Source organism: Pseudophryne corroboree, chromosome 3 (assembly GCF_028390025.1).
Source record: "Pseudophryne corroboree isolate aPseCor3 chromosome 3, aPseCor3.hap2, whole genome shotgun sequence".
Taxonomy (NCBI): Eukaryota; Metazoa; Chordata; class Amphibia; order Anura; family Myobatrachidae; genus Pseudophryne; species Pseudophryne corroboree.
The window spans coordinates 12,540,392-12,561,073 of record NC_086446.1 but is presented as its reverse complement, the minus strand read 5'-3'; the positions used below and the strand labels follow the sequence as shown (position 1 = coordinate 12,561,073).

Genomic DNA, 20,682 nt, shown 5'->3' with positions numbered 1-20,682 from the left:
ATAATGTTACCCCAATGCTCCTCCCATGGCCGGGGTCTTATTCCTCCCAGACACGTACTTGGTGCCAGTTGCTGCACAGGAATAAGTTACAGACACATCATGGCGACCCATTAATTCATAACCAGGGGAGAGCAGACGGGGTGTAGATGTGGGGAGAGGGATGACCACTCATTACTGTTATTATTACTCTGCTGCTATAGTAATAACAACAAGACACCACAGGCTGCTCCTCCTGTATAATACTAATAACAGGACACCACAGGCTGCTCCCCCTGTATAATAATACTAACGGGACACCACAGGCTGCTCCCCCTGTATAATATTAATAACAGGACACCACAGGCCGCTTCCACTGTATAATAATAATAACAGGACACCACAGGCTGCTCCCCTTGTATAATAATAATAATAATAGCAGGGCACCACGGGCTGCTCCCCCTGTATAATAATAATAGGACACCACAGGCTGCTCCTCCTGTTTAATAATAATAACAGGACACCACAGGCTGCTCCCCCTGTATAGTAAGACGCCATTACCTGATCACGACGGACACTGGGAGGCTGCAGCAACCGAAGAAAACTCCCTTCCTGTGTGTGGAACGCAAAGACCGAACGTGAGGTGGAACGCACAGGCCGGAAGTAGGGTGTGATTGGCACAGGCTGCTTCCTGGAGACTGACTCCACCCCTCCCCTCCTAATCACCGGCCACAGCACCGCCCTCTGCAAATATTATTAACATACATGTCCTCAGTGCAGGAGGACGGCAGCCATTTTCTTGTAGACCAGTCCGGCAGCTGTAGCAGCAATAGGTTACCTGGCCGTGTAGTGACGTCAGGAGCGGCGGCCATTTTCCCCTGGTCTGAGCTCCGCCTTCCTTCTATCATTCCCACAAGGCAGCAGGAGCAGATAGCAGCCATTGCTGTGTCTGGCAGCAGGTAATGAGATTATTATTATTATTCTATAGTTGAGCAGCTCCGGTATCAGGTTGCTGTACTACAGGGGGAGCAGCCTCTGGTGCCTTGTTATAGTGCAGCTGGAGCAGCCTCTGGAGCTGCATTATCACTGTACACAGGGCATGTATGTAATATGTGTGTATATAGGGGGTAGAGCGCCTGGAGATAATGGTTGGTGCCCCCCTACCAACAAGCTGCCCCCCCCCCCCGCTACACACAGAGACACGTTCCCCCCACACCCCGACCTCAGCAGCTGCAGCGCCCATACTTAATCTCACCTCAGTGTCAGCAGGCACAGGGTCACATGATGCACATTGCATTTATCAATGTCTTTATCTCTCCCGAGTCCCGGCTGTGATTTCTCTGACGTCTGTCTCTGGCATTGCACGCACAGAGCGCTTACAATTCTTACACAGCGCAATGACCGCCAGATACTGCAGAGACCATCTGTGACCGTCCGATAATGCAGAGAGCGTCGCTGTGACCACTATATAATGCAGAGAGCGTTGCTGTGACCACTATGTAATGCAGAGAGCGTCGCTGTGACCACTATATAATGCAGAGAGCGTCGCTGTGACCACTATATAATGCAGAGAGCGTCGCTGTGACCACTATATAATGCAGAGAGCGTCGCTGTGACCACTATATAATGCAGAGAGTGTCGCTGTGACCACTATATAACACAGAGAGCGTCGTTGTGACCACTATATAATGCAGAGAGCGTTGCTGTGACCACTATATAATGCAGAGAGCGTCGCTGTGACCACTATATAATACAGAGAGCGTCGCTGTGACCACTATATAATACAGACAGCGTCGCTGTGACCACTATATAATGCAGAGAGCGTCGCTGTGACCGCTATATAATGCAGAGAGCGTAGCTGTGACCACTATATAATACAGAGAGAGTCGCTGTGACCACTATATAATAGAGAGAGCGTCGCTGTGACCGCTATATAATGCAGAGAGCGTCGCTGTGACGACTATATAATGCAGAGAGCGTCACTGTGACCACTATATAATGCAGAGAGCGTCGCTGTGACCACTATATAATGCAGAGAGCGTCGCTGTGACCTCTATATAATGCAGAGAGCGTCACTGTGACCACTATATAATACAGAGAGCGTCGCTGTGACCACTATATAATACAGAGAGCGTAGCTGTGACCACTATATAATACAGAGAGCGTAGCTGTGACCACTATATAATACAGAGAGCGTCGTTGTGACCACTATATAATACAGAGAGCGTCACTGTGACCACTATATAATGCAGAGAGCGTTGCTGTGACCACTATATAATGCAGAGAGCGTCGCTGTGACCACTATATAATGCAGAGAGCGTCGCTGTGACCACTATATAATGCAGAGAGCGTCGCTGTGACCACTATATCATACAGAGAGCGTCGCTGTGAGCGCCAGATACTGCAGAGAGCGTCGCTGTGACCACTATATAATGCAGAGAGCGTCGCTGTGACCACTATATAATGCAGAGAGCGTCGCTGTGACCACTATATAATACAGAGAGCGTCGCTGTGAGCGCCAGATACTGCAGAGAGCGTCGCTGTGACCACTATATAATGCAGAGAGCGTCGCTGTGACCACTATATAATGCAGAGAGCGTCGCTGTGACCACTATATAATACAGAGAGCATCACTGTGACCACTATATAATACAGATAGCGTTGCTGTGACCACTATATAATACAGAGAGCGTCGCTGTGACCACTATATAATGCAGAGAGCGTCGCTGTGACGACTATATAATACAGAGAGTGTCACTGTGACCACTATATAATGCAGAGAGCATCGCTGTGACCACTATATAATGCAGAGAGCGTCACTGTGACCACTATATAATACAGAGAGCGTCGCTGTGACCACTATATAATACAGAGAGCGTAGCTGTGACCACTATATAATACAGAGAGCGTAGCTGTGACCACTATATAATACAGAGAGCGTCGTTGTGACCACTATATAATACAGAGAGCGTCACTGTGACCACTATATAATGCAGAGAGCGTTGCTGTGACCACTATATAATACAGAGAGCGTTGTTGTGACCGCTATATAATGCAGAGAGCGTTGCTGTGACCACTATATAATACAGAGAGCGTCGCTGTGACCTCTATGTAATGCAGAGAGTGTCGCTGTGACCGCTATATAATGCAGAGAGCGTCGCTGTGACCACTATATAATGCGGAGAGCGTCGCTGTGAGCGCCAGATAATGCGGAGAGCGTCGTTGTGACCGTCCGATAATGCAGAGAGCGTCGCTGTGACCATCCGATAATGCAGAGAGCGTCGCTGTGACCATCCGATAATGCAGAGAGCGTCGCTGTGACCGCCAGATAATGCAGAGAGCATTACTGTGACCGCCAGATAATGCAGAGCGTCACTGTGAACTCCAGATAACGCAGAGCGTCCCTGTGACCGCCAGATAATGCAGAGAGCGTCGCTGTGACCACTGTATAATGCAGAGAGCGTCGCTGTGACCACTGTATAATGCAGAGAGCGTAGATGTGACCGCCAGATAATGCAGAGAGCGTAGACGTGACCGCCAGATAATGCAGAGAGCGTCGCTGTGACCACTAGGTAATGCAGAGAGCGTCACTGTGACCACCAGAAAATGCATAGAGCGTTGCTGTGACCACTATATAATGCAGAGAGCGTCACTGTGACCACTATATAATGCAGAGAGTCGCTGTGACCACTATATAATGCAGAGAGCGTCGCTGTGACCGCTATATAATGCAGAGAGTCGCTGTGACCACTATATAATGCAGAGAGCGTCACTGTGACCACTATATAATGCAGAGAGTCGCTGTGACCACTATATAATGCAGAGAGCGTCGCTGTGACCGCTATATAATATACAGAGAGCGTCGCTGTGACCACTATATAATGCAGAGAGCGTCACTGTGACCACTATATAATGCAGAGAGTCGCTGTGACCACTATATAATGCAGAGAGCGTCGCTGTGACCGCTATATAATGCAGAGAGCGTCACTGTGACCACTATATAATGCAGAGAGCGTCACTGTGACCACTATATAATGCAGAGAGCGTTGCTGTGACCACTATATAATACAGAGAGCGTCGCTGTGACCACTATATAATGCAGAGAGCGTCGCTGTGACCACTATATAATGCAGAGAGCGTCGCTGTGACCGCTATATAATGCAGAGAGCGTCACTGTGACCACTATATAATGCAGAGAGTGTCACTGTGACCACTATATAATGCAGAGAGCATCGCTGTGACCACTATATAATACAGAGAGCGTCGTTGTGACCACTATATAATGCAGAGAGCGTTGCTGTGACCACTATATAATGCAGAGAGCGTCACTGTGACCACTATATAATACAGAGAGCGTCGCTGTGACCACTATATAATGCAGAGAGCATCACTGTGACCACTATATAATACAGAGAGCGTCGTTGTGACCACTATATAATGCAGAGAGCGTTGCTGTGACCACTATATAATGCAGAGAGCGTCACTGTGACCGCTATATAATGCAGAGAGCGCCGCTGTGACCACTATATAATACATAGAGCGTAGCTGTGACCACTATATAATGCAGAAAGCGTCGCTGTGACCACTATATAATACAGAGAGCGTCGCTGTGACCACTATATAATGCAGAGAGCGTCGCTGTGACCGCCAGATAATGCAGAGCGTCACTGTGAACTCCAGATAACGCAGAGCGTCCCTGTGACCGCCAGATAATGCAGAGAGCGTCGCTGTGACCACTGTATAATGCAGAGAGCGTCGCTGTGACCACTGTATAATGCAGAGAGCGTCGCTGTGACCACTGTATAATGCAGAGAGCGTCGCAGTGACCACTATATAATGCAGAAAGCGTCGCTGTGACCACTATATAATGCAGAGAGCGTCACTGTGACCACTATATAATGCAGAGAGCGTCGCTGTGACCACTATATAATACAGAGGGTGTCGCTGTGACCACTATATAATGCAGAGAGCGTCGCTGTGACCACTATATAATAGAGAGCGTCGCTGTGACCACTGTATAATAGAGAGCGTCGCTGTGACCACTGTATAATGCAGAGAGCGTCGCTGTGACCGCTATATAATACAGAGAGCGTCGCTGTGACCACTATATAATACAGAGAGCGTCGCTGTGACCACTATATAATGCAGAGAGCGTCGCTGTGACCACTATATAATGCAGAGAGCGTCGCTGTGACCACTATATAATGCAGAGAGCGTAGATGTGACCACCAGATAATGCATAGAGCGTCGCTGTGACCGCTATATAATGCAGAAAGCGTCACTGTGACCACTATATAACGCAGAGAGCGTCGCTGTGACCACTATATAATGCAGAGAGCGTCGCTGTGACCACTATATAATGCAGAGAACGTCGCTGTGACCACTATATAATGCATAGAGCGTCACTGTGACCACTGTATAATGCAGAGAGCGTCGCTGTGACCACTATATAATGCAGAGAGCGCCGCTGTGACCACTATATAATGCAGAGAGCGTCGCTGTGACCACTATATAATACAGAGAGCGTCGCTGTGACCACTATATAATACAGAGAGCGTCGCTGTGACCACTATATAATGCAGAGAGCGTCGCTGTGACCACTATATAATGCAGAGAGCGTTGTTATGACCGCTATATAATGCAGAGAGCGTCGCTGTGACCACTATATAATACAGAGAGCGTCACTGTGACCACTATATAATGCAGAGAGCATCACTGTGACCACTATATAATACAGAGAGCGTTGTTGTGACCGCTATATAATGCAGAGAGCGTTGCTGTGACCTCTATGTAATGCAGAGAGTGTCGCTGTGACCGCTATATAATGCAGAGAGCGTCGCTGTGACCACTATATAATGCGGAGAGCGTCGTTGTGACCGTCCGATAATGCAGAGAGCGTCGCTGTGACCATCCGATAATGCAGAGAGCGTCGCTGTGACCATCCGATAATGCAGAGAGCGTCGCTGTGACCGCCAGATAATGCAGAGAGCATTACTGTGACCGCCAGATAATGCAGAGCGTCACTGTGAACTCCAGATAACGCAGAGCGTCCCTGTGACCGCCAGATAATGCAGAGAGCGTCGCTGTGACCACTGTATAATGCAGAGAGCGTCGCTGTGACCACTGTATAATGCAGAGAGCGTAGATGTGACCGCCAGATAATGCAGAGAGCGTAGACGTGACCGCCAGATAATGCAGAGAGCGTCGCTGTGACCACTAGGTAATGCAGAGAGCGTCACTGTGACCACCAGAAAATGCATAGAGCGTTGCTGTGACCACTATATAATGCAGAGAGCGTCACTGTGACCACTATATAATGCAGAGAGTCGCTGTGACCACTATATAATGCAGAGAGCGTCGCTGTGACCGCTATATAATGCAGAGAGCGTCGCTGTGACCGCTATATAATATACAGAGAGCGTCGCTGTGACCACTATATAATGCAGAGAGCGTCACTGTGACCACTATATAATGCAGAGAGTCGCTGTGACCACTATATAATGCAGAGAGCGTCGCTGTGACCGCTATATAATGCAGAGAGCGTCACTGTGACCACTATATAATGCAGAGAGCGTCACTGTGACCACTATATAATGCAGAGAGCGTCACTGTGACCACTATATAATGCAGAGAGCGTCACTGTGACCACTATATAATACAGAGAGCGTCGCTGTGACCACTATATAATGCAGAGAGCGTTGCTGTGACCACTATATAATGCAGAGAGCGTCGCTGTGACCGCTATATAATGCAGAGAGCATCACTGTGACCACTATATAATACAGAGAGCGTCGTTGTGACCACTATATAATGCAGAGAGCGTTGCTGTGACCACTATATAATGCAGAGAGCGTCACTGTGACCACTATATAATACAGAGAGCGTCGCTGTGACCACTATATAATGCAGAGAGCGTCGCTGTGACCACTATATAATACAGAGAGCGTCGCTGTGACCACTATATAATGCAGAGAGCGTCGCTGTGACCACTATATAATACAGAGAGCGTCGCTGTGACCACTATATAATGCAGAGAGCGTCGCTGTGACCGCTATATAATGCAGAGAGCATCACTGTGACCACTATATAATACAGAGAGCGTCGTTGTGACCACTATATAATGCAGAGAGCGTTGCTGTGACCACTATATAATGCAGAGAGCGTCGCTGTGACCACTATATAATACAGAGAGCGTCGCTGTGACCACTATATAATGCAGAGAGCGTCGCTGTGACCACTATATAATACAGAGAGCGTCGCTGTGACCACTATATAATACAGAGAGCGTCGTTGTGACCACTATATAATGCAGAGAGCGTCGCTGTGACCACTATATAATGCAGAGAGCGTCGCTGTGACCACTATATAATGCAGAGAGCGTCGCTGTGACCACTATATAATGCAGAGAGCGTCGTTGTGACCGCTATATAATGCAGAGAGCGTCGCTGTGACCACTATATAATACAGAGAGCGTCGCTGTGACCACTATATAATGCAGAGAGCGTCGCTGTGACCGCCAGATAATGCAGAGAGTGTCGCTGTGACCACTATATAATGCAGAGAGCGTCACTGTGACCGCCAGATAATGCAGAGCGTCACTGTGAACTCCAGATAACGCAGAGCGTCCCTGTGACCGCCAGATAATGCAGAGAGCGTCGCTGTGACCACTGTATAATGCAGAGAGCGTCGCTGTGACCACTGTATAATGCAGAGAGCGTAGATGTGACCGCCAGATAATGCAGAGAGCGTAGATGTGACCGCCAGATAATGCAGAGAGCGTAGATGTGACCGCCAGATAATGCAGAGAGCATCGCTGTGACCACTATATAATGCAGAGAGCATTGCTGTGACCACTATATAATGCAGAGAGCGTCGCTGTGACCACTGTATAATGCAGAGAGCGTCGCAGTGACCACTATATAATGCAGAAAGCGTCACTGTGACCACTGTATAATGCAGAGAGCATCGCAGTGACCACTATATAATGCAGAAAGCGTCGCTGTGACCACTATATAATACAGAGAGCGTTGCTGTGACCACTATATAATGCAGAAAGCGTCGCTGTGACCACTGTATAATAGAGAGCGTCGCTGTGACCACTGTATAATAGAGAGCGTCGCTGTGACCACTGTATAATGCAGAGAGCGTCGCTGTGACCACTGTATAATGCAGAGAGCGTCGCTGTGACCGCTATATAATACAGAGAGCGTCGCTGTGACCACTATATAATACAGAGAGCGTCGCTGTGACCACTATATAATACAGAGAGCGTCGCTGTGACCGCTATATAATACAGAGAGCGTCGCTGTGACCACTATATAATACAGACAGCGTCGCTGTGACCACTATATAATGCAGAGAGCGTCGCTGTGACCACTATATAATACAGAGAGCGTCGCTGTGACCACTATATAATGCAGAGAGCGTCGCTGTGACCACTATATAATGCAGAGAGCGTCGCTGTGACCACTATATAATGCAGAGAGCGTAGATGTGACCACCAGATAATGCATAGAGCGTCGCTGTGACCGCTATATAATGCAGAAAGCGTCACTGTGACCACTATATAACGCAGAGAGCGTCGCTGTGACCACTATATAATACAGACAGCGTCGCTGTGACCACTATATAATGCAGAGAGCGTCGCTGTGACCACTATATAATGCAGAGAGCGTTGATGTGACCACTATATAATACAGAGAGCGTCGCTGTGACCACTATATAATGCAGAGAGCGTCGCTGTGACCGCTATATAATGCAGAGAGCGTCGCTGTGACCACTATATAATGCAGAGAGCGTCACTGTGAGCGCCAGATAATGCAGAAACTATCTGTGACCCACACATAAGAAAGCATATGAATACAACCCCCCACACACATTAATAAACCACCCCCAGCACAGACAGTAATAAGACCCTCCCCCACCATTGTATAAGTATACTTATCCCTCACCACACCCCCACTGGGCACTTACTTGTCTTCTCCATATCCTGATGTTCTCCAGGGAACAGGAACAGAATACACACGTTTCAGGAAACAAGATAGACTGAAGGGACGGGGACTCAGAGAGAGTGGGCGGAGTCATGGCAAGGGACATTATAATAGTCAGATAGGACAGAGGAGTGGGGGGAACTCAGGGTGAGGGGGCGGAGTCATGATGAGGGACATCATAATAGGGCATAGGAGTGGGTGGGACTCGGTGAGTGGGTGGAGTCATTGCAAGGGATATTATAATAGTCAGATAGGGCAGAGGAGTAGGCGGGACTCAAGGTGAGGGGACGGAGTCATGACAGGACATTATAATAGATAGGACAGAGGAGTGGGCGGGGACTCAGGGTGAGTGGGCGGAGTCATGGCAAGGGACATTATAATAGAGTAGAGGAGTTGGTGGGGACGTGTGTCTTGGAGGGAGACAGGATGGAGAAGTAGAGCCATGCTGATGGTGTTATGTAAGCGCACGGGCAGAAGATGCTGGGCAGTGCAAAAAAAACACTCCCATTCCTGCGCGATTGCGGCTCACTAATCCCCGCCCCTTTCAGAGAGGGGTATGGCCTGTAAGCAGTGGGGACCATGGGTGAATTACCTGCCTCCCTGTCCCCAAAGTAGCAGTCTGAGCCTCCTGGGACAGTGGAGCAGGTGCCCCCTTCAGGCCTGGAGCCCGGCGGCAGCTGACTCCGTTGTCTCCGGGAGTCCCGCCCTTGCACTTATTATTACTTATTATGTGTACCTAGCACTACTGGGGCATTATATGTATCTGGCACTACTGGGGGCATTATGTGTACATGGCATTACTAGGGGCATTATGTGTACCTGGCACTACTGGGGGCATTATGTGTACATGGCATTACTAGGGGCATTATGTGTACCTGGCACTACTGGGGGCATTATGTGTACATGGCATTACTAGGGGCATTATGTGTACCTGGCACTACTGGGGGCAATATGTGTATCTGGCACTACTAGGGGCATTTTGTGTACCTCGCACTACTGGGGGCAGTATGTGTATCTGGCACTACTAGGGGCATTATGTGTATCTAGCACTACTGAGGGAATTATGGGGGTAATTCTGAGTTGATCGCAGCAGCAAGTTTGCTAGCAATAGGGCAAAACCATGTTCACTGCAGGGGGGGCAGATATAACACTTGCAGAGAGAGTTAGATTTGGGTGGGATATATTATTTCTGTGTAGGGTAAATACTGGCTGCTTTATGTTTACACTGCTATTTAGATTTCAGCTTGAACACACCACACCCAAATCAAACTCTATCTGCACATGTTATATCTGCCCCCCCCCCCCCCCGCGGTGCACATGGTTTTGCCCAACTGCTAACAATTTTGATGCTGCGATCAACTAAGAATTAGTCCCTATGTGTGTCTAGCACTACTGTGGGAATTATGTGTGCAGGGCAGTATTGGGGACATTATGTGTACCTGCAACTACTGGGAACATTATGTGTAATTGGCACTATACTGGGGAATTATGTGTACGTGGCACTACTAGTGGAATTATGTGTACGTGGCACTACTAGTGGAATTATGTGTATCTGTCACTACTAGGGGAATTAAATGTACGTGACACTACTAGTGGAGTTATGTGTATCTGGCACTACTAGGGGAATTATGTGTACGTGACTCTACTAGTGGAATTATATTTACATGGCACTAGTGAAATTATGTGTATCTTGCAATACTGGGGGAATTATGTGCAACTGTCAGTATTGAGGGCATTATGTTTACCTGCAACTACTGGGGGCATTATGTGTACATGACACTACTAGAGGAATTATGCATATCTGGTACTACTTGGGGAATTATGTTTATCTGGCACTACTATGGGAATTATGTGTAACTGGCAGTATTGGGGGCATTATGTGTATCTGGCACTACATGGCACTACTAAGCTAATTATGTGTACCTGGTACTATTGGGGGTATAATGTATACCTGGCACTATTGGGGACATTATGTGTACCTGCAAATACTGGGGTCATTATGTGTACATGGCACTACTAGGGGCATTATGTGTAACTGTCACTATACTGCTGCAGTATGTGTGCCTGGCAATACTAGGGGAATTATGTGTGCCTGGCACTACTAAGGGAATTATGTTTACCTGGCAGTATTGGGTGATGATGCGTACCTGCAACTATTGGGGGCATTAGGTGTACCTACAACTACTGGGGGCATTATGTGAATCTGGTACTACTAAGGGAATGTGTAACTGGCGCTATACTGGGGACATTATGTATAGCTGGCACTATACTGGGGCATTATGTGTAACTGACACTATACTGGGGACATGATATATAGCTGGTACTATACTGGGGCATTATGTGCAACTGGCACTATACTGGGTACATTATGTGTAACTTGCACTATACTGGGGACATTATGTGTATAATGGCACTATACTGGGGGATGTTATGTATATTAGGCATTATACTGGGGTCATCATGTGTATCTGGCACTATAATGTGTGACATGTTGTGTAATGGGCATTACGGTGAGTGGCAAATTGTGTGAAGGGCACTGCGATGAGCGGCATATTGTGTAATGGGCATTGCGATGAGTTGAGTTATAGGCATTATAGTGTGTGGCATATTGTGTAATGGGCGTTATGGTGAGTGGCATAATGTGTAATGGGCATTACAGTGTGTGACATTGTGTAATGGGCATTACGGTGAGTGGAGAAATATGCATTATAGTGAGTGGCATAATGAGTAATGGGCATCTTAGTGTGTGACATAATGTGTAATGGACATTACTGTCTGTGACATATTGTGTAATGGGCATTACTATGAGGAGGAAAAATGACATAATTTAAGGTGCATGAAACAGGATTATTTTTCCTGTGATGGCCAATGTCTGGGCATGCAGGTTGCAAAACTGGGGTATAAGGTAGTATTTTCCTGTAAGAACACGCCCCTTGCAGTGTGGCCACACACCCTTTTTCTAGAAGACCGGCACTGCATATATGATTTGGTGGGGAGTTTTGACTGTAATAATAATTAGAATAATACAGAGATGATATATATAAGTTGTGAGGACAGGAGAGGAGCACTGGTGTAACATTATACAGTGCTGCTATGTATGACGCTGAGCAATCTAATGAGGCTGGGTGTAAGTTTGTCATTTACCCCACGCTGGGGCCGCAGGGCAGGACTGGCTATTACTAGAAACACAACAAGGAGGTTGAATGGTCCTTCTCCTCATTAAGTTAGGCCAATTTGTAATGTACAGTAGGAGAGAGAGTAAACCTAGTACAATGAGTGCTACAGTGAGTACTGGATGGATCAGCCTGTGATCACACTATTACATGTGTATCTGGGTAGAAGCTGAATAACAAGGACAGTCAGTAGCATCTCAGTACTCAGATGGTGCACGGTTAGGAGGCTGCGTGCTGGAGGAGGCAGAGAGCACACTGGTGCGGATAGAAGCGCTGATTACAGCAGCAGCAGGTGGTAACTCTAGCAGCAGAATGATGAGTACTGGATGGATCAGCCTGTGATCACACTATTACATGTGTATCTGGGTAGCAGCAGAATAACGAGGATGGTCAGTAGCGGCTCAGTACTCAGATGGTGCATGGTTAGGATGCAGCGTGCTGGAGGAGGCAGACAGCACACTGGTGTTGATGGAAGCACTGATTACAGCAGGAGCAGGTGGTAACTCTAGCAGCAGAATGATGAGTACTGGATGGATCAGCCTGTGATCACACTATTACATGTGTATCTGGGTAGCAGCTGAATAACGAGGACAGTCTGTAGCAGATCAGTACTCAGATGGTGCAGGGTTATTAGTCTGAGTGCTGGAGGAGGCAGACAGCACACTGGTGTTGATGGAAGCACTGATTACAGCAGGAGCAGGTGGTAACTCTAGCAGCAGAATGATGAGTACTGGATGGATCAGTCTGTGATCACACTATTACATGTGTATCTGGGTAGCAGCAGAATAACGAGGACAGTCAGTAGCGGCTCAGTACTCAGGTGGTGCATGGTTAGGAGGCTGCGTGCTGGAGGAGGCAGACAGCACACTGGTGCGGATAGAAGCGCTGATTACAGCAGCAGCAGGTGGTAACTCTAGCAGCAGAATGATGAGTACTGGATGGATCAGCCTGTGATCACACTATTACATGTGTATCTGGGTAGCAGCTGAATAACGAGGGAGGTCAGTAGCGGCTCAGTACTCAGATGGTGCAGGGTTAGGAGGCTGCGTGCTGGAGGAGGCAGACAGCACACTGGTGTTGATGGAAGCGCTGATTACAGCATGAGCAGGTGGTAACTAGCAGCAGAATGATGAGTACTGATGCAGGCTGAGCCCACAGGAATGAGATCACTCAGGTAAATGAATGGAGAGGTCGGAGCTCATTAGCCGGAATCTGCTTCTGCCACAGGGGACCAGGAGTCCTAGGAGACTTATTCTACTGGCAACGTACAGGTGACAATGAGCAGTTTAGGTTGGGAGCTCTAGCTGTGGATTGGACGTGTGAGTCATGTGCAGCATAGGGACGCTGTGGATGGCTGGGAGCGCTCAGCTGACATTTGGCAAGATGGCGGCACCCTTGTTTTTCTGGACTACAGCTACAGGAAAATCCTGACGTGACTGGTCAGCTGTTATGTGCAAGCCAGTGAATCTGCAGCGCTGGGTAGGGTGAGAGGGTTTAGGTACTCGTTGTGTAACAAGAGAAACCTTTGATAGTTACCAGGGCTCTACAGCTTAGGGGGGATGGAAGACTTAATGGTCACTCGGTGTTACATATATGGCTGTTACATGTGTTCTATGTGATGTGTATTATATTTATCCCTAGACAATCCAGCTGTGAGGAGCGAGAGGTGTTATTACAAGGAGCATTCAGAATGGAAAAGGACAAGAATCACAAGACTGAGAGGATAATAAATCTCACTCTGGAAATCATCTACCTGCTTACTGGAGAGGTGAGGGGATCTGGGAATGTCACAGTGACATCACTTATATCTACAGTAATAATACAGGGACATGACTGGGGAGGGGAGGTGAGTGGATCTGGGAGTGTCACAGTGACATCACTTATATCTATAGTAATAATACAGAGACATGACTTGGGAGTTGAGGGTATTGTGATTGTGAGTATTTGTAATGATATTATTGTTTCCCCAATACACAGGGTTACACAGTAGTGAAGAAGACATCCAGTGAGTGTGAGACGCCCATCAGCCATCCCCATGTGTCAGGAGGACTGATCAGGACCCAAAGCCAGATCACGGTGCCTCCACCTCACTCACTGATACATGAGAGACACAATGACCAGAAGATCCTGGAACTCACCAAAAAGATCATTCAGCTGCTGACTGTAGAGGTGACTGCTGGGAATGGGACATTATACAGTAACACCGGGGGATGTGTCTGGGTGATGACTGGAGAGGTGACTGCTGGGAATGGGACATTATACAGTAACACCAGGGGATGTGTCTGGGTGATGACTGGAGAGGTGACTGCTGGGAATGGGACATTATACAGTAACACCAGGGGATGTGTCTGGGTGATGACTGGAGAGGTGACTGCTGGGAATGGGACATTATACAGTAACTCCAGGGGATGTGTCTGGGTGATGGCTGGAGAGGTGACTGCTGGGAATGGGACATTATACAGTAACTCCAGGGGATGTGTCTGGGTGATGACTGGAGAGGTGACTGCTGGGAATGGGACATTATACAGTAACACCAGGGGATGTGTCTGGATGATGACTGGAGAGGTGACTGCTGGGAATGGGGCATTATACAGTAACACCAGGGGATGTGTCTGGGTGATGACTGGAGAGGTGACTGTTGGCAATGAGGCATTATACAGTAACACCAGGGGATGTGTCTGGGTGATGACTGGAGAGGTGACTGCTGGGAATGGGGCATTATACAGTAACACCAGGGGACATGTCTAGGTGATGACTGGAGAGGTGACTGCTGGGAATGGGACATTATACAGTAACACCAGGGGACGTGTCTGGGTGATGACTGGAGAGGTGACTGCTGGGAATGGGACATTATACAGTAACACCAGGAGATGTGTCTGGGTGATGACTGGAGAGGTGACTGCCGGGAATGGGACATTATACAGTAACACCAGGGGATGTGTCTGGGTGATGACTGGAGAGGTGACTGCTGGGAATGGGACATTATACAGTAACACCAGGGCATGTGTCTGGGTGATGACTGGAGAGGTGACTGCTGGGAATGGGACATTATACAATAACACTGGGGGACGTGTCTGAGTGATAACTGGAGAGGTGACTGTTGGGAATGTGACATTATACAGTAACACCAGGGGATGTGTCCGGCTGATGGTTGGAGAGGTGAGTGCTGGGAATGGGACATTATACAGTAACACCAGGGGATGTGTCTGGGTGATGACTGGAGAGGTGACTGCTGGGAATGGGACATTATACAGTAACACCAGGGGACGTGTCTGGGTGATGACTGGAGAGGTGACTGCTGGGAATGGGGCATTATACAGTAACACTAGGAGATGTGTCTGGGTAATGACTGGAGAGGTGACTGCTGGGAATGGGACATTATACAGTAACACCAGGGGATGTGTCTGGGTGATGACTGGAGAGGTGACTGCTGGGAATGGGACATTATACAGTAACACCAGGGGATGTGTCTGGGTGATGACTGTATCACTGTGTGTGTCAGGTCCCTATAAGGTGTCAGGGTGTCACTGTCTATGTCTCCATGCAGGAGGGGGAGTATATAGAGGAACACAGGGGTCTGTACAAGGACGTGATGATGGAGAATCACCGGCCCCCCACATCACTGGGTAAGAGGAGACTGTCATGTATTGTACAGGGGAGAGCAGGTATGGGGGCCCCTATATACACACATCACCTGATAATCACATATATATACTGTACTCAGTCACTGTGTGTCTCCTACAGATGGGCCCAGTAACAGAGATACCCCAGAGAGATGTCCCCGTCCTCTGTATTCCCAGGATTGTACAGAGGAGAATCACAGGACCCCACAGGAGGATCAGGTAGGTGGGATTTAGGGTCTCACCAATATACCAAAGTGACTGTCACTGGGCTGATACTGAGGTGGGAGAGAAGAAAATAAGAGCAAGTAGGTGACACCATGCTGCAGTGCAGGGGGCAGATCTGGGAGGAGCGTGTCCAATCTCAGATCTGAATTTCAGTGTAAGAATAAAACTGCCCAATACTTGTGGGCTCCATGTAAAAGCAGCCAGTATTTACCCTGCATGCAATGACAATAAATGTGCCCCCTTGTAATGCAGCATGGTTTGTTCAGATGCAAAGTTATATAATGTGCAGAGCAGCTGTGTGTCTCATACACTGATATTATACTGTTTCCTCTCCAGTAATAACATCAGGCATTACACTTTATATTCTCTGATCTATTTAGGGGGAACAGCTGACTGATAGGAAGATAAATGATATAGACAGAGAAGAAGAGACGTATGTGACTGATATGAAGGCAGAAGATACAGAGGGAGAAGAAGAGACGTATGTGACTGATATGAAGGCAGAAGATATAGAGGGAGAAGAAGAGATGTATGTGACTGATATGAAGGCAGAAGATATAGAGGGAGAAGAAGAGACGTATGTGACTGATATGAAGGCAGAAGATATAGAGGGAGAAGAAGAGACGTATGTGACTGATATGAAGGCAGAAGATATAGAGGGAGAAGAAGAGACGTATGTGACTGATATGAAGGCAGAAGATATAGAGGGAGAAGAAGAGACGTATGTGACTGATATGAAGGCAGAAGATATAGAGGGAGAAGAAGAGACGTATGTGACTGATATGAAGGCAGAAGATATAGAGGGAGAAGAAGAGACGTATGTGACTGATATGAAGGCAGAAGATACAGAGGGAGAAGAAGAGACGTATGTGACTGATATGAAGGCAGAAGATATAGAGGGAGAAGAAGAGACGTATGTGACTGATAGGAAGGTAAATTATATAGACAGAGAAGAAGAGACGTATGTGACTGATATGAAGGCAGAAGATATAGAGGGAGAAGAAGAGATGTATGTGACTGATATGAAGGCAGAAGATATAGAGGGAGAAGAAGAGACGTATGTGACTGATATGAAGGCAGAAGATATAGAGGGAGAAGAAGAGACATATGTGACTGATATGAAGGCAGAAGATATAGAGGGAGAAGAAGAGACGTATGTGACTGATATGAAGGCAGAAGATATAGAGGGAGAAGAAGAGACGTATGTGACTGATATGAAGGCAGAAGATATAGAGAGAGAAGAAGAGACGTATGTGACTGATATGAAGGCAGAAGATACAGAGGGAGAAGAAGAGACGTATGTGACTGATATGAAGGCAGAAGATATAGAGGGAGAAGAAGAGACGTATGTGACTGATATAAAGGCAGAAGATATAGAGGGAGAGGAAGAGACGTATGTTACTGATATGAAGGCAGAAGATATAGAGGGAGAAGAAGAGACGTATGTGACTGATATGAAGGCAGAAGATATAGAGGGAGAAGAAGAGACGTATGTGACTGATATGAAGGCAGAAGATACAGAGGCAGAAGAAGAGACGTATGTGACTGATATGAAGGCAGAAAATATAGAGGGAGAAGAAGAGACGTATGTGACGGGTGATCAGCAGTGTAAGGAGGAGGAAATCCCTACAGATATCAGCTCAGGTGAGTAATAATCACTTATTACAGGAAATATTCACATATTTTTCTTGCTCAGTCACTACAGCAATCTCTTATCCTACACCCTCCTCTGTCAGTAGAAATTAATGACCGAAATGTATTTGCCCAGTGCATATATGCATCAGGAGCCATCAGCCCCTATTATACTCCTGCTCTCCCCTCACATCATGTCACTGTGTGTTACCAGCCCAGAGATCTGACCAGTCTCCTCCCCACACTCTCTGGTGTATCTCATACATCAGTACTGGGGCGTCACTATAATGATCAAATAACTGGTCAGTGTGATGTGACCCCATGTGACATTACCCATTATCTTCCTCAAATAGTGTTAGTGGAGTGACTGATTTTCAGCATGCTGTATCCTACACATCACAATACACACTTCACACACACTGTATTTTCTCACACAGAGCTATAACCACACTCCCGTCATTACACAATGGCTGCATCCAGTCTCTGTTCTCTGATGCTCTGTACTGCTGCCATTTATCTGCTGATCTGTCTCTATCCTGCTCTTCCCTTTCCCCTACCCTGTCCTGCTACCTCCCCGCTCTGTGCCCTGCACCATTCCCCTACCCTGTCCTGCTGCCTCCCCCGCTCTGTGCCCTACACCATTCACCTACCCTGTCCTGCTATCTCCCCCGCTCTGTGCCCTGCACCATTCCCCTACCCTGTCCTGCTGTCTCCCCCGCTCTGTGCCCTACACCATTCACCTACCCTGTCCTGCTATCTCCCCCGCTCTGTGCCCTGCACCATTCCCCTACCCTGTCCTGCTGTCTCCCCCGCTCTGTGCCCTGCACCATTCCCCTAACCTGTGTTGCTGCCTCCCCACTCTGTGCCCTGCACTATTTCCCTACCCTGTCCTGCTGCCTCCCTCGCTCTGCGTCATTCCTCTACCCTGTCCTGCTGCCTCCTCCACTCTGTGCCCTGCACCATTCCCCTACCCTGTCCTACTGCCTCCCCTGCTCTGTGCTCTGCACCATTCCCCTCCCCTGTCCTGCTGTCTCCCCCGCTCTGTACCATTCCCCTCCCCTCCCCTGTCCTGCTGTCTCCCCCGCTCTGTGCTCTGCACCATTCCCCTGCCCTGTCCTGCTGCCTCCCCTGCTCTGTGTTCTGCACCATTCCCCTACCCTGTCCTGCTGCCTCCCCCGCTCTGTGTTCTGCCCCATTCCCCTACCCTGTCCTGCTGCCTCCCCCGCTCTGTGCCCTGCACCATTCCTCTACCCTGTCCTGCTGCCTCCCCGCTCTATGCCCTGCACCATTCTCCTACCCTGCCCTGCTGCCGCCCCCGCTCTGTGCCCTGCACCATTCCTCTACCCTGTCCTACTGCCTCCCCTGCTCTGTGCTCTGCACCATTCCCCTACCCTGTCCTGCTGTCTCCCCTGCTCTGTGCCCTGCACCATTCCTCTACCCTGTCCTGCTGCCTCCCACGCTCTGTGCCCTGCACCATTCCCCTACTCTGTCCTGCTGCCTCCCACGCTCTGTGCCCTGCACCATTCCCCTACTCTGTCCTGCTGCCTCCCCCGCTCTCTGCCCTGCACCATTCCCCTACCCTGTCCTACTGCCTCCCCTGCTCTGTGTCCTGCACCATTCCCCTCCCCTGTCCTGCTGCCTCCCCCGCTCTGTGCCCTGCACCATTCCCATACCCTGTCCTGCTGCCTCCCCCGCTCTGTGCCCTGCACCATTCCCATACCCTGCTGCCTCCCCTGCTCTGTTCTCTGCACCATTCCCCTCCCCGCTCTGTACCATTCCCCTACCCTGTCCTGCTGCCTCCCCCGCTCTGTGCTCTGCACCATTCCCCTACCCTGTCCTGCTGCCTCCCCCGCTCTGTGCCCTGCACCATTCCTCTACCCTGTCCTACTGCCTCCCCTGCTCTGTGCTCTGCACCATTCCTCTACCCTGTCCTACTGCCTCCCCTGCTCTGTGCTCTGCACCATTCCCCTACCCTGTCCTGCTGCCTCCCCCGCTCTGTGCCCTGCACTATTCCTCTACCCTGTCCTGCTGCCTCCCTGCTCTGTGCCCTGCACCATTCCCCTACCCTGTCCTGCTGCCTCCCCCGCTCTGTGCCCTGCACCATTCCCCTACCCTGTCCTGCTGCCTCCCCCGCTCTGTGCCCTGCACTATTCCTATACCCTGTCCTGCTGCCTCCCTGCTCTGTGCCCTGCACCATTCCCCTACCCTGTCCTGCTGCCTCCCCCGCTCTGTGCTCTGCACCATTCCCCTACCCTGTCCTGCTGCCGCCCCCGCTCTGTGCCCTGCACCATTCCTCTACCCTGTCCTACTGCCTCCCCTGCTCTGTGCTCTGCACCATTCCCCTACCCTGTCCTGCTGCCTCCCCCGCTCTGTGCCCTGCACCATTCCTCTACCCTGTCCTGCTGCCTCCCCGCTCTATGCCCTGCACCATTCCCCTACCCTGTCCTGCTGCCGCCCCCGCTCTGTGCCCTGCACCATTCCTCTACCCTGTCCTGCTGCCTCCCACGCTCTGTGCCCTGCACCATTCCCCTACTCTGTCCTGCTGCCTCCCACGCTCTGTGCCCTGCACCATTCCCCTACTCTGTCCTGCTGCCTCCCCCGCTCTCTGCCCTGCACCATTCCCCTACCCTGTCCTACTGCCTCCCCTGCTCTGTGTCCTGCACCATTCCCCTCCCCTGTCCTGCTGCCTCCCCCGCTCTGTGCCCTGCACCATTCCCATACCCTGTCCTGCTGCCTCCCCCGCTCTGTGCCCTGCACCATTCCCCTCCCCTGCTGCCTCCCCTGCTCTGTTCTCTGCACCATTCCCCTCCCCGCTCTGTACCATTCCCCTACCCTGTCCTGCTGCCTCCCCCGCTCTGTGCTCTGCACCATTCCCCTACCCTGTCCTGCTGCCTCCCCCGCTCTGTGCCCTGCACCATTCCTCTACCCTGTCCTGCTGCCTCCCCCGCTCTGTGCCCTGCACTATTCCTCTACCCTGTCCTGCTGCCTCCCTGCTCTGTGCCCTGCACCATTCCCCTACCCTGTCCTGCTGCCTCCCCCGCTCTGTGCTCTGCACCATTCCCC

General features: G+C 49.5%; 2 protein-coding genes across 3 annotated transcripts in view; one reads left to right on the top strand and one right to left on the bottom strand.

Moving 5' to 3' along the window:
- The window catches only part of LOC135056956 (zinc finger protein 665-like), a 44,569-nt gene extending 43,963 nt beyond the window's left edge, over positions 1 to 606 (bottom strand). For both annotated transcript variants that reach the window (XM_063962749.1, XM_063962750.1), the window contains exon 1: positions 538 to 606. The gene's annotated coding sequence lies outside the window, so the exon portion shown is untranslated. The remainder of the gene's footprint in view (positions 1 to 537) is intronic.
- LOC135056945 (uncharacterized) overlaps positions 1 to 20,682 on the top strand; it is a 904,883-nt gene that overhangs the window by 869,580 nt on the left and 14,621 nt on the right. Inside the window, exons 18-20 of the mRNA XM_063962726.1 lie at positions 13,781 to 13,907; positions 16,368 to 16,472; positions 16,719 to 17,631. Of these exons, the coding sequence (XP_063818796.1) occupies positions 13,781 to 13,907; positions 16,368 to 16,472; positions 16,719 to 17,631 (1,145 nt within the window). The remainder of the gene's footprint in view (positions 1 to 13,780; positions 13,908 to 16,367; positions 16,473 to 16,718; positions 17,632 to 20,682) is intronic.